General features: G+C 42.0%; 1 protein-coding gene across 1 annotated transcript in view; it reads left to right on the plus strand.

Moving 5' to 3' along the window:
- TMEM217B (transmembrane protein 217B) overlaps window positions 1-17,472 on the plus strand; it is a 317,942-nt gene that overhangs the window by 229,985 nt on the left and 70,485 nt on the right. Inside the window, exon 4 of the mRNA XM_086950165.1 lies at window positions 15,868-16,010. Within this exon, the coding sequence (XP_086806291.1) occupies window positions 15,868-16,010 (143 nt within the window). The remainder of the gene's footprint in view (window positions 1-15,867; window positions 16,011-17,472) is intronic.

The raw sequence follows: 17,472 nt of genomic DNA on the forward strand, positions 1-17,472 counted from the left end.
TTGAGCGGTACATTCAGTGTGGGGGGTAGTTAGCTATGTCTTCAATGTTTTCATGTAATTAATGTCGTGGTATGACTGTGACTGTTTAAACGTGTATTATTGTGTTTTTTTTTTCCCCATACAATATAGCTGTTAAAAAGTATCAAGGAATAAAGATCTAGCGTTCAGTAAATAAGTAAGCAGGATGCCGTTTCTCAGTAAGTTAAAACAGATCGGAACTAGGAAAGGGTTACTAGAGGAAGAAATTCCTATCCCCCCTAGGGACACTCCAGGCAATTTTATGTATCAGAAGCACGGCATAGATGCCATATTATATCTAGATTTATGGGCCGATTACACCAAACACCTAGACGAGAGACACAGATGGCCTGTTACCGGAACGTGGGATGCCGAGTGCATCATGAGGGTAGAAGAAGCATTATGGAAAAAGAAAGCTAGGCAATCTCAGAAGGACGCCATAGAATTTTGGCGTAAGGAATCACGTAAGCGTGCGGACAAAGCACTCCGTAGAGAAGACAGACTTAAAGAATCAGATAAAGAACGGGAAAACGAATTAGTTACTGAAGGGATCCGAGTAAAAACAGAACAAATAGACCGTGCCCGAAATAATCTTGTAAACGGTATGTATCTAGTAGCAGATGGCCCATCCGAAACTGAATCAGAGATACCAACAAACTTACCGACACCGTTAGTTCCAATTAAAGTAATGCATAAAACTACTAAAGACATATTCCTGAATTCATATCTAGAGGATGTAGTACCAGCTTATACCAACATGCCTGTGCGTGCCCTGCCTACTGACAGGGATGGGGGGGGCACTGCGCCCCCAGATCCAGCTCCACCGGTACCGCAACAGACCTCTCCCGCTCCGCCAGCTCCGCCACCCCCCGTTCTTAAGACAGACCTACCGAAACCAGTACTACCTGATCTTACTAAAAGACAGATACAAGTCCAGATACAGACTCCACGGAGAGATAATGGCCAAGCATCCGCCTCAGGGGGTGCGACAGCGGGTCTACGGACCCCGCCACCGACACACAGATTGCATTTAAAGGACACACAGAATCCTTTCCAGTCTCCCTATTCAGCCCGGCTTGACGCATTCAAAGATAGGATGTCATTCTGCAGATATGATCCAGTACCCGGAACAGACGATCTGATGGTATTAGCATCACTGCGCTTAAGATCTGCCACCGATAACTTGCTATGCTATGTAGGAATGCAGGAAGCTCTCGACAGACTATACAAATTCATACAGACGGGGAAAGACCCCGACAGTGTTAAAGCTGCCATGTATAAACAGAAAGTTGACGTTCAGAAACAGATATTACGATTCTTTATTAATTGTGTGATAAGAGAACGAGACAGGCCCGGGACAGATCAAAGTGAGTTAGACACATTAAACAAGTGGGGCCAAAATATAGCAGACGCGAAACATGACAAGGGAACTTGTATAGCCACTATGTCCCAGAAAATTAGAAAGGCAGTATTAACTGCACATCAGGAAGAAACTGATAAAACTTCCTCCGGGGAGGAAGATGAAGATGAAACATCAGAAAAGTCTACAGATATCATAGCGTATGTAGGTAGGGGAAACTACCTTAGGAAAGGTGTCCGTCCGGAGAGCAAGAGAGTTCTTTTCTCCGCTTTAACCAATCCGAATTCTTCTGAACATCAGTTCCAGGAAACTGATAAAAGGCTTCGAGATCGAGTAGGGTATCATATACTCAATTCTATGGATGAACAGGAACTAGCCCGGTCGGCCGTGTTGTGGGCCGAAAACGCAGACATATATAATGATGACACGTTAGTGCAGACATTCTTGAACCTTTCCCCGGAAGAGCAGAAAATAGCAGGTGTATACATGATTCAGCACCTCCTTATCAAGTTCAGAAACCATCATTCTGATCCAGGTCCCTTACACGAAACATTAGAAGCACTAATCATGGATAGATGGAGAGGTTTTAGTACCAAATTAATACAAATAATTCTAGAACAACGACGGAAGTATAACACTTTCCTGAGCTCTGAATATGTTCCCGCCCCGCCTCCAGAAAGAAAAATGTACCACATGCAATGCGGTGGCGGCATTGAAAGCCAGAATCCCTTACGAGAAGTACATCCAGTTATGGGTGCCGATAATAACCTGAAACGTGTGTATGTTCACACACCACTGACTAAGTTAGAACTATTAGAGATGAAGAAATTAGTTCCGTGCCATGATAAAGACCCTGCAGGTTTTCACAGAGAGCTTAAAGACATGTTATTGATGGGAGATTACACGTATGACGATATTATGAAAATGTTAAAAGTACTGTTGCCCACGGGCATTTACGAGAAATTAAAGGAGAAGGATTGGGAAGTGGGAGAGTCAAAGATAGCATGGGCAGAGATAGAAGACGAAGAAAAGAAACGAGTCCCAGGGTTAGGCCTTGGGGATCTGACTAAAGCATTACCAGGTTTAATAGTACAGGTTCTGCCAAGATTATTGACAACTAGAAAGGAAGATTGGGACGCAATCTCGTCCTGCAAACAGAAACAAGATGAAGATACTAGTGACTTTTATTCGAGATTCGAGAAATGTTTCATTATCAATAGTGGCCTAAAAACAAGTAGTGAGTCATATCCACACCTTTTTGTAACGAAATTAGTAGAGAACGCCCTACCACTGGTTAAAAATAGAGTGTACAAGGTTGAAAGTACTTGGCAGGCAAATACGCCATCACAGATGTTACAAATGTTACAATATCACCAGAATAGAATTAGGGAAGAACAAGAGCAGGAACAGAAACGCATGAAAGACACGAAAATGAAAATGTTAGTAGCTCAGACAATTCCAGCCGAGGGTCATAGAAAAGGTGGGGCTCAGACCAATCATTCTGCCGCTCCCGTTAAGGGGACATGTAATTATTGCAAGCAGCCAGGTCACTACGTACATGAATGTCCAGTTCTGAAACATAACATCGAGACAGGTAAAACTAAAGAAAGACCGCGTCCGCCTAGACATGAACAGGGTCATCAACAGACCTCACAGAACGAACAGCCAATGCAGAATACACAGCCTATGCATGATCAGTCCCATACAGTACAGACCGTAGCAGTACCACAGCCACAGCATGCTCAGACACAGCCCGCTGCTGCAACTAGAGAAGTCTCACGACAAATGTACCAGTATGCCCAGTCGGCATATCCAGATTATCAGCGTTATACATGAAACAGCCTAGGGAGGGAAAGTGATTTGCCTCTTATTGAAATTCCTGTAGATCAAGAAGGTCCATATGTACATAGTCACGTATTAGGAAAAGACAGAAAGTTTTTAATTGACACAGGGGCAAGTCGCACTACAATCAGTCATAATGAAGTCCCAGGGGCACCCCTCTCAGGCTCACAGAATGTTTCCCTTGGTTTTTCAGGACAGCCTATTGTAAATGAAGTATCAGAACCAGTACCACTAGCTGTGGGTCCATTATCTCGAGTTACAGATTTATTACTTACGAAATCATGTCCCGAAAATCTGTTAGGAATTAAAACACTAAAGGCTTTAGGAGCTATAATTTGCTGTTCTCCGGAGGGAGTCAGACTCTTTCTACGAGATTTCAAGGGTCATTATGTTCTACGTGACTTTGATGTCAGATTGAAAAATGTACCAGATCACTTATGGGCAAAAGGCCCAGCTGATGTAGGTTGTATGCATATCACACCATACCGTGTTACACTCAAGACAGGAGTTGTTTTACCCAGAATCAGACAATACAAGTTACCACCCGATGCTGTAGTGGCCTTACTGAAAATCATTGAAGAGCTTATTGCCCAAGGAGTGGTCGTAGAGACCGACTCCAATATCTGTAATTCCCCCATCATTCCAATTCTTAAACGTACAGACCGCAATGCACCGCCAGTATACCGGCTGGTGATTGATCTTCGAGAACTGAACAAATGCATTGTACCACAGTATCCTGTGGTCCCCGATATCTCCACCCTGTTAACTGCTATTGATTCAGAAGCAACGTTCTTTACTGTAATCGATCTCAAGAACGCCTTCTTCAGTGTACCCATTGACCCGGAGAGCCAATATCTCTTCGGATTCAGTTTAAATGGACGAAGTTTCAAATTTTCCCGCGCACCTCAAGGATTTACAGAAAGCCCCAGCATCTATAGTCAAGCACTGAAAAGACAACTAGATTGTATTCAAATGCCAGTTAATACAGCTTTACTACAGTACGTCGATGATCTGCTGATCACCGCACGAAGTGAGCCCGAATGTGAACAAGCATCTCTGATAGTTTTGCATTTTCTGGCCGACAAGGGACACAAGGTGTCTCCTTCGAAGCTACAATTCTGTGTTCAGCAAGTTGTGTACTTGGGTCACTTGCTGTCCAAAGTGGGGAGACAGCTCACTCCCGATCGCATTCAGTTAATAGTAAACATGCCCCGACCCCAGTCACAAAAAGAAGTGCGGGCCTTCATAGGCCTCACCTCGTACTGCAGACAATGGATTCCTCAATATGCATTTCTAGCTAAACCACTCATCCAGTTAACGACACAGGAGGCAGCGACTTCGACTGTCCTTCCTTGGACTCAGGAACACACACAAGCCTTTGAGGAATTAAAGAAAGCTTTATGCCAAGCACCAGTTTTAGCGACACCATGTTACAGCAAACCGTTTACACTTTTTGTAACAGAACGTGATGGTACAGCATTGTCTGTCCTCACTCAAGATCAAGCAGGTTCACATAAGCCTTGCGCTTATTTTTCAAGTACATTGGATTCAGTAGCACAGGCACTCCCTGCATGCTTAAAGTCAGTAGCAGCAACAGCGTTAGCAATCAGACAAAGCGATTCAATTGTTTTAGGTCATCAGTTAACAGTACAAGTTCCACATTCTGTAGAGGTTCTGTTAAACAGAACCCAGACTCAACACTTGACTATAGCACGATTGACAGGTTACGAATTGACATTATTCCAGCCACACATAGAAATCAGACGCTGCAGTATCTTGAACCCAGCAACATTGTTACCTACAGTTATGACAGATCCAGTTCCGCATGATTGTATAGAGATTATTAATGCAGTAACAAAGCCCAGACGAGATTTAACAGATGTTCCACTGACAAATCCAGACCTGACACTTTATGTGGATGGTTCATGCATGAGAACAAGTACAGGAGAATTAGTGGCCGCATATGCCGTGACCACTGAAACTGAAGTTAAAGAAACACATCGTATTGATACACTGTCTGCTCAAGCAGCAGAGCTCATCGCTCTGACCCGAGCCTGTATTCTAGCGAAGAACAGAAATGTTAACATATACACAGATTCCCGTTATGCGTTTGGAGTCGTACACGACTTTGGTATGCTCTGGCAGGAACGTGGTTTCCTGACCTCTCATGGTACCAAGATACAGCACGGTCCTCTCATTCAAGGACTGTTAGAAGCAATACATCTGCCTTCAGCCATATCAGTCATGAAGTGTAAAGCCCATACTAAAGCCACAGATTCTGTCTCCCAGGGTAACGACCTGGCAGATCAGACAGCAAAACATACAGCACTGACTCACACTCAGACAGCTGACACGACCAAGACAACAGATCCGACAAACTGCATGACAGTCCGAGATCCCACCCTAGATATTATTGACATTCAGACACACGCTACTGCAGACGAAATAAAGAAATGGATCGAACTAGGAGGGATCCAGACAGATCAGGGTTGGATAACGAAGGGAAAATCTACATGGTTTCTCCCTGACTCTATGGTTCAAGTCATGATAAATACAGCACATAGCCCTGCCCATTTAGGAGAGAAAGCAATGCTAGACAGTTTGCAAAACATCTGGAATAATAAACACTTACGAGCAGCCGCAAAACAGAAAGTGCGTACTTGCATGATCTGTTGTCAGTTCAATCCAGGTAAAAGCGTCCCTGTAGAGCAAGGTGGATTTCATCCTCCCGATCACCCTTTTGAAGTCCTCCAGATGGATTATATCCAGATGGACCGTTGTCGAGGATTTAAATATGTTCTCGTAGTTGTCTGTGCTCTGTCCCGCTGGACCGAAGCATATCCAGTCCCAGATTACACTGCTCCGACCACTGCCAAACAGTTGGTTCGTGAATTTTTCCCACGGTACGGCTTGCCTCGTGTCGTGTACTCAGATAACGGTCAGCCATTCTCGTCTGCCCTAATGAAAGAAGTTTCCTTGTTATTGGGATACCAGTGGAAGTTCCATTGTGTCCGACATCCAGAAGCAGCAGGCCTTGTAGAAAGGCATAATCAGACATTAAAGATTCGCCTTGCCAAAATATGTCAGGACAAAGGGGTCGACTGGATAGTCGCCCTGCCGGTGGCACTATTCTATATGAGAATGGTCGCCCATTCGAGATCAGGGCTATCTCCGTACGAAGTGGTCTTTGGAAGACCACCGAATATGTGGGGGACGCCCATTCCTAAAAAAATAACCGATGTTGATTCTAATATGTTGACAGATTACCTTGCCTCCTTGATGTCTGCACTCCAATCATGTCGTTCACAGGTTGCCGCTGCCTTCCCTGACAACACCGATGTGAAGGAGCATGATGTCCGCCCCGGTGACGTTGTTTTAGTCCGAAACTTCGACAGGAAAAGTCCGTTGGAGCCCCGCTGGAAGTCTCCGAAGACCGTTCTTCTAACAACAAAGACTGCAGTCAAATTGGAAGGAAGAAAGGGGTGGGTCCACCTAAGCCATATCAAAACATTCCCAGGACTGAAACCGGAACAAGACACACCCACCCCCACAAAAGACTGTGATCCCAAAGACTTTTCCGAATGCAAACGAGAAAAAACTCCTCAAGAACAATATCGTATGAAGTTACGATCTAGCAAGTCAGACAGTTTAATTGTTTAAGTCCTCCCCTAGGTGAATCGGTTAAATAGTTTCTGACATGTATCCCCTAGATCGAGTTAGAGAGAGAGAGGAAAAGAAAAGAACATATTGCAAATCACTTCGTAGTCACTGCATAGTGACACTAATAATTATGTTTTTTTTCAGTACATTAATAATCATTGCTAGTATCTTGTTATCTATATATTATCCTATCTTCAAGCGTGAACAATCTGCTTACAATGTCTCTGCTGAACACACTTTTAGTGAGCTACCTCCTCATGAGCTTTCCTACAGACTTGCGCTGCGCAACAATACATTCATTAGTATGTTACATCATTCTCATCAAACTAACAATGCTACAAATTGCTGGATATGTGGCCGACTCCCTCCCTACCAGAATTACAAGGGAGCACTGCCTCTCTTTCCGTATCCGTTCACTCACAATGGCTCCTGCGGGGCATGGTTTAAGATAATTAATTCTTTAGATCCAGACATTGCTGTTTTCGATGGGGGTTGGGTTTGGGGAAACTTGAACTTGGTCCTACTAGACGTCTGTTACCCGGATAAGGAGGGACTCCCCATTAGAATAGGAACTGATCTAGAAAATGAAGTATATGGATTAGGTAATTACACAATTAGCCTTATGATTCTTACCGTCGAATCCGAAGCTGCACCATTTCTACCTATTATGTCAGTACTGCCAGTCACTGGTGAATTATGTATCAAGAAGAAAGGTTCAGTACACTTAGGTCATAGTAAATGCACTACTGTGGTCGAATTCAGTGATGATGGAAAGTCATCCTTCAAAGCTATCAGTCATTCCTACTTTGTGTGTGGTCATACCGCATACATTCGTCTACCTCCAGATTGGGATGGTACCTGTTACATTGCATTCCTTTTGCCACCCGTTTTTCTAGCTCCTTCTGATTACCACAGAAATAGCAATCTAATAAAGAATAGACCCAGAAGAGATGCCCCCCTTGTCGACTACACAGAAACAGCATGGGAACAGTACACTGATTTTAATAAAGGATTCTTTTTCTTCTTAGGTCCTGTTCAGAATAGTAAGTTAATACGCAGATTAACTAGAACACTTGAAGCTGTAGTAAATGAAACTACCTCCGCCTTAGGAAACTTAACAGAGGAGCAGTCCGCTATGCGGGTTGTTGTCCTTCAGAATCGTCTTGTAATTGACGTCATCTTGGCAGATAGAGGTGGAGCCTGTAAGGTCATCGGGTCAAGCTGCTGTGTTTTCATTCCACAGAATGCACCATCTGTATATCAAGCTATCACCCGTCTTCATAAAATTGCAAATCAGATACATCAGAATCCAGGCACCTGGACTTGGTCCGGTTGGTTCTGGACAACGTTAACAGCTTGGGGATGGAAAATACTATCCTTCCTAGGCATTGGCCTAGTCCTAGTATTCAGTTGCTGTCTGTGCCTACAGTGTGGGCCAGCGATTTGTGGACTGTGTGCCACTTCTTGCATTGAACATTCCAGTTTTCACTCAAAACGTAACCGAAAGAAAGAAGAACAAATGATGTTACAAGAACAGACTGATCGATTCATGAGGATCGATATTTCATGAAGGGTCCGTAGGGAACAAGGAGGGAATGAGGAAAATTAAATTTTGGCCATGTTGTGTTCCCTAGCGCGTACCCCACCGACTCCATGTACCAGCTTAAAGTGCATGTAACTTCCCTCCTGTGCCAGTTATGAAGACGCAAATACATTTGCGTCCACCGTCAACTTGTCCTCTTTCAGACGCACCATGAATGGATTATATAGTCCGTTCCTAAGTATGCTATGCCAACGTCTTTTTGTAGTACACTTTCACTTTTTCCTGCTCTAGCCAGAGTAGGCCCTGAATTCCTGCCATCTGAACCTCTTTTGTGGCTCCTGGCTCTGCCCAGGCTACCTCTGTACTCATGAACTATGCCCTATATTCAGCGCGGCCCCTCGCGCTCAGCTCAAGCCTGCTTTCTGCCAAGACTGACTATAACCTTCGAGTTATCTGTTCCGCTCCCCGAGAATACATTCCTGCCTACTAGATCCTGTAAACATCCTCTCCAGCTGCAGAGCCAAAAGGCCGATCTGTCTTAATACAAGTAATTCATAGCCTCCGTTGCCATGCTTCCATGGAAGGCCCCGTGCCCCCACGCTTCACATGTAGACACTCAGGCGCTTATACACGCATCCACAGTTAGCATAGAATAGCTTCTACCCTAGAGACCTTTCCGCCCAGATAGTATAGTTCCTAAACATCAGATATCAGATATGATAGAAGTACAAGTTGATCTGACATGCCAGACTTCTGTCTCTTCCCGTCAGTGTAAATGTCAAGACCCCTGCACCCCGTCAGTCACACGTCATACAGCTGCGCGCGCATCCAAGCTTCCGATTTCTGCTGACATTGCAACATTCTGTTAGCACCACCCTTGGTGCCACCCACTTGCGTCACCTGTCAGTGACGTTTCTAGCACACACCTCTAGTTCACGCCTAGTTTACGCCTCTTGATGATGTATTGGTACCACGTGTATACTGTTATCTTGTCTTCTCTCAGCTGTTACGCCTCTCACATTGAAACTTATGATGTAAATCAAGTATATAAGCTATGTAATGTCAATAAACGAGAGCGCGCTCATCTATCCCTTCTGACACCCCTGTGGTGGTCAGAACATGATATCCTAATTCCTTTATGAGGAATAAAACCCTTAGAAACTCTAACACCACGGACTCTGTTTTCTTTCCTTCTGATTGAGTTATTATTGATTAAGTACTTACCTGCATAGAAATTAAGAGAGTAAATTAATTATTTACATCAAGCTGAGGAGTGCTTTGTGCTGACCATGGGCCGCGGCTGCTTGGGTCTATCTCAGGAGGCTTCGGCTTGATTTATCCTGATTGCGAGGAGGAGCGAGTGGAGACGCCGGCAGAGCGACGGCTGCAGAGGAGGAAGGAATAACAGCTGCATGCCCAGAAAACGTGAGTTCACACGTGCCTTGGGCTGACTGCAAAGAAGGGTGAGCGAAGACGCCCAAAGAATGACGGCTGTAAAGGGGGAAAGAATAAGAGCTGCACTCAGAACAGCGTGAGTCAAAATTCGTGTTACCTGGGTAAAGGTTGGGCAGCGCTATCCCCGTCAAGAGCCAGTAGAGCTGCATGCATAGAACAATGTGAGGTAATACGTATTAACTGGTGAATATTGGGCAGCGCTATCCCCATCAAGAGTCCTTCCCCCCTGGAAATGTATCTGCATTTGCGGTCTGGTGAGCCCCACTGAATTTCAGTACACTTTATAACGAGATATAACGGCAGACAACTGCATATAATATGGGGAAACTCTTAAACTCCAGAATCAAGGCAAAGCAACGTTGACAGCAGGCGAAAGATATGGCTTCCAAATTAATAGATGGAGGTAACTCCAGGGAGGAAAATTCAGCACACTCATCAGAAAGTTCTGATGAGCAAGAGGAATTAGTAACAGAAAATTCAGCTCAACCCAGCTTAGGAGACAAAATCGATAAAAACGATAAAGTCAATGATCCCAATTTGGAACATAAAACCAAGACTCCTGGGCCCTCTCAGCCTCCTAAACAATTCCCTCTGTTCTATAAAAAATCATTTTTGCCTCAATCAAGTAATCTGCCCTACCTGAGCCCGGACTCAAGTTTAAATCAGAATTTAGAAATCACTGCTGTAAGCACTGCACCTGACTTAAAGGACTCAGCGGACTCTTTGAATTTAAAGACAGAGGATTTAGCAAGCATAGCAGCGCATCCCTCAAAACGAGATGGGAAACCCGGTGGGGTAATGGACTCTGCCAGCCCCATCCTAGGGATGGACACTGAGACTGATGATAATATGAGGATGTCTGTTAAGGATATGTTGAACCTAATCCTAGATGACATGAGGGAGATTAAGAGATCCCAAAATGCCGAATTGGACGCCATTCATCAGAGACTGGACAAAATGGATAAAATTGAGGAATTAGTCTACTTTTCCAGCCCGCCTAGTGGAGGCGGAGAAGAGAATTTCTAACCTGGAGGATCAAATGGTCGAAGTGAAGAAGGAGACTAAAGATGTATCCAAGATAACAAAGACCCTGGAGGTTAAATTGGACGATTTGGAGAACTATAACAGAAGATCAAATCTCCGTATAGTAGGGGTTCCAGAAGGAATCGAGGGGTGCGATATGCTTCTGTGGGTTACCTCTTTTCTTCAACAGGGAGTGATACCGGAGTATAAAGGCAACCTAACTATTACTAGAGCTCATCGGGTTCCAGCCCACCCCCTTCCGAACTCCACTCTCCCTCGTACTATTTTGTTAAACTTCGCAGAAGTTAGGGTTAAAGAGCAAATTCTGTCTAGGGCGATCACACAGAGGCAGTTCCCGGTAAATGCTACGGTGAAATGTCGAATCTTCTCCGATATGTCTGCAGCAGCAGCTAGACGAAGGAAGGAGTTCGTTAAAATTCTTCACCTATTTAAAGCTCAGGGGGCTCAAGCTATGATCGCACAACAATCAAAGCTGAGAGTGTTGATTAAGGGGAAGTTTTATATGCTATCAGATGTTGAGGAAGCACAGGAGCTAATGAAGGGGATAGAGAATGGCTAGATGGGTCGCAAGACTGAATACTTTGAATTTTTGAGCACTACCAACACCACCGTCACCATACCTTATGTTTTATTTTGTTTGCCATGCACTAATTTAGGGGGGGGGGGGGGGTGGCATGGCCCCTGGGCTGAAGGGGTGTAGTTACACGACACCTCAATGTTAAGGGAAAAGGTCATGTGGCTAGCGTGGGTAGGGGGAGGTAGAATAGAGCCACAGGCAGTAAAAGGGGGTGGGGTGGGTAAAAATGTGAAAAATTGAGTTCTTGACGGAAACATTTCTTTTTTTTGTAATTGCAATTTTAGAGGTTAAAAAAAAGAAAAAAAATGATGATTCCTTGGCAGATACAGATTGCGGTGCCGTTTTTTGTTGTTGATTGTTTAACAAAAGTAATAATGTCATTGGATTCAGGTAAATGTTTAAATGTCTGCTAGAATAGGTTTGAAAATTGTTTCCTTTAATGTGAATGGTCTAAACAATAAGAAGAAAATGCGCGCAATAGAAACATGGATTCTGACTGAGAATCCTGCAGTTATACTGCTACAAGAAATTCATATACCCGTTTCAAAAATTGATAACTTCACTATGTTTAAAGTCTGGGCTTCTTATCGTGGCTTTTCTCTCTTCATTGAGTCTCAGAGAGGAGTTGCTATCTTCCTAAACTGGAAAATGCAGGCGGAAATTATTCAAACTGAAGAGGGAGGTCAAGGTCGTTGGTGTTGGGTCACCTGTAAATTAAAAATAGGCCATAGCCCATGATAATACCATGATTTATGAGGATCCGTTTCAGTCCCTATTAATGGTAGGAGGGGATATTGTTATTGGGGGGATTTTAACATCCTTATGAATCCTAAATTAGACTCCATTACTGTTTTAAAAAAACAGTCGAAACCTAAATCACTTAGATCAATTATCAATAATATAAATATTCTTGATCTTGTTGACCCTTGGCGTTTCTCGAATCCTTCCAAAAGAGAGTTTACCGGCTGGTCGGGAAGGTTTAAGTAATTTTCCCGAATTGATTTTGTTCTTGCCTCTACAAAACTTAAATGTCGGTCTCAGCATATTTTGCACAATGGCTTTTCCGACCATGCGATGTTAGTTATTGAATTTGCGTTGGAAGACAGTAAGAAACCTTCTAAGTGATGGGTATTTAATAAAACTTACCTGTCTGACGAATCATGGGTCATATCTTAAAGAAGAGATAAGAGAATATATTGATCGTAATACTGGGACGGCTCCTCTACATGTAGTGTGGGATTCATTGAAGGCGTTTATTCGGGGGGTGGTCATTGGAAGAGATGCAAGGGAATTAGCTATTTTAAGGGATACGAAGGATTTGCTTCAGCAAAAAATTCAGGCCTTAATAGACCAGAAGCCCTATAACCCCTCTGTCAATATACAGAATCAATTAAATGCTGCTAAGCGGGAGCTCAGTGCATATTATTTCACGAGAAGTGAAGACATTTTTTGTAGACAATCACGGAAAATATATGAACATAGCAATTTTACAGGTACATTTTTGGCATGGCAGATTAGGGAACAAGCGGCAGCCAATATAATTCACTCACTAAAATCTCCTATTACTGATTTGGATACCACAGATTCGGGGGAAATAGGGTCAATAATGTTGTCCCACTATGAAAACATCTATACTACACACCACATTACGGATCAATATAGACTTAATAATTTCTTAGATAAATATCCTCTCCCTACTCTTTCCCATTTGGATCAAGGAATAATGGCAACTCCATTTTCTAGGGAAGAATTAGATTTCGTAGTTAAGGGTCACCCATGTGGTAAGGCCTGTGGACTCCCTGCTGAATTTTTTGTTATGTTTTTTATTTCTTTTGCTGAATCTCCTCTTTCATTACTTAACCCTATGCAGGAGGGCGGCTCAATTCCAGCCTCATTTCAGGATGGAACGGTGGTTAGCTTTTTGAAAACGGGTAAGGAGCCTAAAGATCCAAATTCCTATAGGCCAATTACATTATTAAATTCTGATTATAAAATTGTCACAAAATTACTTTCCATTCGTTTTAATAATGTCTCCCCACAACCGATCCATCCTGATCAAAATGGATTTATCGCAGGCAGTCAACTTATTACTAATACACATTATTTGATAGAAGCATTAGATTATTTTGAAATACGAAAGGATCCGGCTTTAGTTTTACTTTTAGATGCAGAGAAAGCTTTTGATTTGGTGGTTTGGGATACACTTTTTATTGTTTTACAGCGCTTTGGCATTTCCTCACAAATCATTAATTTAATAAAAAATTTGTATTGGGGCGCAAAAGCTAATATTCTTGATAATGCACCATGGTTGGCTCGATCTTAGTTCAGAGGGGCACGAGGCAAGGTTGCCCATTATCTCCAGCTCTTTTCGCTTTTTTATCGAGCCTTTAGCATTCGCAATTCGGAATTGCGCTGACATCTCTTCGCCTATCGCCTCTATGGCCAAGATTAAATTATATGCGGACGACATAATGCTGCTAATGAAACCTGAGATTCACTCTCATATACAGGCTTTCTCTATCTTTGCAGAATATGAAGCTTTGGGGGGGTATCGAATTAACAAAAAGAAAACTGAGATTTTAATCTCTGGTGGTATAGATCCCGATTTACATATATGTATACATGTATACATATGTAATGCATGTATTAATAATAGACCCAAAAGGTATTTGAGAGTATATTTTTCCTCCTCAGTAAGAGATTTGTACACACTGAATTTGATCCCCTGATTCAAAAAGTTTGTGATATGTTAACACGCTGGAATGTATTACCTTTGTCCATTTTGGGCCGGGTGGCGTTAATTAAAATGTCAATACTCCCCTTATTTAACTTTCTGTTCTCCACCATTTCCTTGCTCCCCCCTGGATCTTTTTTTTCAAAAGTCGAGTCTTTAATTTCAACCTTTGTATGGGCAAAAAAGACGCCCCGAATTGCTATCAATACGCTATATGTGGATAGGGATCAAGGAGGTCTTGGCCTACAGAATCTTAAAAATTATTATTACGCATATTTTGCACAGTATTTGGCAAGATTTAAACATCCTGCATCCAGTCAGGCATTATTTATTAATTTTTTTTAATTTAATCTGTAAAGAGATCAAAATTCCCTCCCCACTTCCGTTTTTTAAATCACCTAAACTAGTTAGATATAAGTTTCTGAGTTGGTTCTTTAAAAAATGCGGTGTTATGCTTAAAAGGTACTCACTCTCCCTCTTGAATCTTACAACTCCACTGAGTGACGTTTGTTCCGGTCTAGAGATTAAAATGGGGTCAGAAATTATATCCAATTGGGGTAGATCGGGGTTCTTAACGTTGATGAATTTCGTGAAAAATGGAGCCTGGTTGACCCCGAATGAGATGGCCAATTTAATCTACGGAAATATTTTTTTGATAGGTTCATTTAACTTGCTTTATAAGTCTTTGGTTCAAATCGATTTAGTACAGATTGGCCAATCTTCACAATTAATTAATGATCTTTTTTGGCTCCCTCTTTTTAAGAACCCCGGAAATTGGAGAAGAAGCTTAGCGCAAAGTAGGGAGGATGATTTAAGTGTCAAAGCAATTAAAAAATGGCAGAAACACGAAAACTGTGAACTAACTTGTAATTCTTAGAAAACATTAAACAAATTTAATTTCAGTGTTCTGAGAGGCGCCAATTGGCGAAGAATGCTTTTTTTTAGTAAGTGGCTCCTATACCGTACCCCAGCTGCCATCGCGAAAATGTACAATAACACCTCATCTACTTGTTTTAGATGTAGTCAATCGGACTTAGCTAACTGGTCTCATATAATGGTTCACTGTCCTAAAATTAAGATATTCTGGGATGTAATTTTTGCTTTGCTTTATCTTTATTTAAAATTTACTGCTCCCAGTTATGTGAATCTAATTTTATATGGATTTGATCCAGAACTTAAATTATCCGAATCGTTGGCCAAACTTATGTATATTATAGTAGCAGTCGCAAGATCATTGATACTTCAGTACTGGAGGTCAGAGGCGGTTCCACCCGTAGATGAGTGGTATCAAAAAATTAAGAGAGTTAGGAAAAGTGAATACGTATTTGCACAAAGGATTGGGGACTGAGGAAATTTGCAAAAATTTGGGTATCCTATTTTGATTAGATTGTTACTAGAATGTGTTTATCAAACTGGATGTCTGATGTTAAGATTGTTTTTTTTTTTTCTCGTTTTTCTGGGAATGTACTCTGATATGTTTAAATTAAGCGTACTATTTAATTTGTAATAGCGGTTATTAAGGACAATGTCAAGTACTTCAATAAAATATATATTTTTTAAAAATAGTTGCACATCAAAATGTATAGAACAATAACTTAAGTTTCCATTACGTTTTCTGTTCTCTTCCACCTCAGGTTTCTTCTGGAAAGTTTTGTCCTTGAGGAGTTTGTGCGATACACCATAACAATCTATCCAGTAGCCACTGTTGCTTTGTTTGGAATATTCCTGCGAAAAGGGATGCCCACTGGCCGCCTCTCTGAAACCGACCTGGTCATTGGTAAGAAATTGCTTACTATTTGCTACAGCCAGAATCAATAAGGATCAAACTATGAAATATATTTTTCAGGTGTTATGGCAGAGCAAACGTAGAGCCATAGTGGATGAGTTCCCCTTTATTTTTCCAACTTTTTAAAAAAGCTTAAAAATAAAGTGTTCATTTAGCGAAGTCGGTAGTGCAATAAATCACGTTAAATTTGCATTTAAGTGCATTACTACACATAAAATATGATTTTTCTATTCAAAGTGATGTGGTAATAGCACTTTTAAGATTGCTTCACGGCATAAGTAAACAGTGCTCCTTAGCACCGCAAAAACACAGTGGCAAATAGGGTGACCAACTGTCTGTAAATTTCATGGACCGCCTGTTATTTGGGCCTCTTGTCTGTGAGGAATTCTTTCACGGACGCCTTTTGTCCGTAATTTCGGACTTTAAAGCGAGCGGTCCCCCTGCAAGTAGCCTGAGAGTTCTGTGACTCTCGCTGCAGGGGCCATCTCATGCACCTGCTGTGATCTTAAGAGCCTACAGCAGCCCCACCCCGAGTCTGTGCAACCAAAGCTCTCCCCTTACAGCAGGGTCAGAATGGCACCAATGAACATAGAGATTTTAATTTTTTTAAATCTCAGCGTTGCTTAACTATATGTTCTTTAGGTAGTACGGTGCCACATTTCAGATAATGTGGTAGACAGTGTATTTTACTGCAAACTGGGGCAGCAGAAAAGGGGATGAATATGCAAGTTTTTCTAGCAATGATTTTGGGACATGAGTGGCAATTCACTCATATTAAAACTCGTTCGGCCTCTATCATTGGTGAATACAAAGGAATGGAGGACAATTCGATATCATACAGGAGGGATGGGCGTTCTTCTCCTATACATTGGTGATAAATAGTGCATTTGAAAGTACACCTGATTGCTAATTTAATTAATTGCGTAAACTTGATAGGATTTAACAAGACAATTTTAGAGGGGGTTGGGGAGGGCTAAGGGTGACTTCCTGCTTGAAATAAGGTAAATGTGTCATGAATAGTCAATTTTATTAGATGTACCTTTGTCCTGAATTTTGACCTTCTGTCATGGGTTTTTTGTCCAGAGTTTTGACCCTTTGTCCTGAAATTTTACACTCACCATCCTGAATTTGCATCCAGATCAGTTGGTAACCCTAGTGGCAAAATTGCAGATTACCTAACATATTTTAGCACGCTATTCTCTGCATAAAGTAGGATGTAATTTAATGCCATGAATAATGGGTTTGGTAACACAATTACTGATTTCTGGTAAAACTTCACAGTTTCACATCTTCTCTAAATAAGTGCAAGAGCTGAGCAATACTAAATACATTTATTATTTAAGTATCAAGAGAAACGAGAATTACACTTTTGTGGAGTACAAAAGTGACCAATATTACCTACTCTGCAAAATCCATACGAGCATTTCCTCCTTGTTTTCATCGCCCACAGGCA

This window comes from Lissotriton vulgaris, unplaced genomic scaffold, assembly GCF_964263255.1.
Source record: "Lissotriton vulgaris unplaced genomic scaffold, aLisVul1.2 SCAFFOLD_1999, whole genome shotgun sequence".
In the NCBI taxonomy this organism is placed as follows: Eukaryota; Metazoa; Chordata; class Amphibia; order Caudata; family Salamandridae; genus Lissotriton; species Lissotriton vulgaris.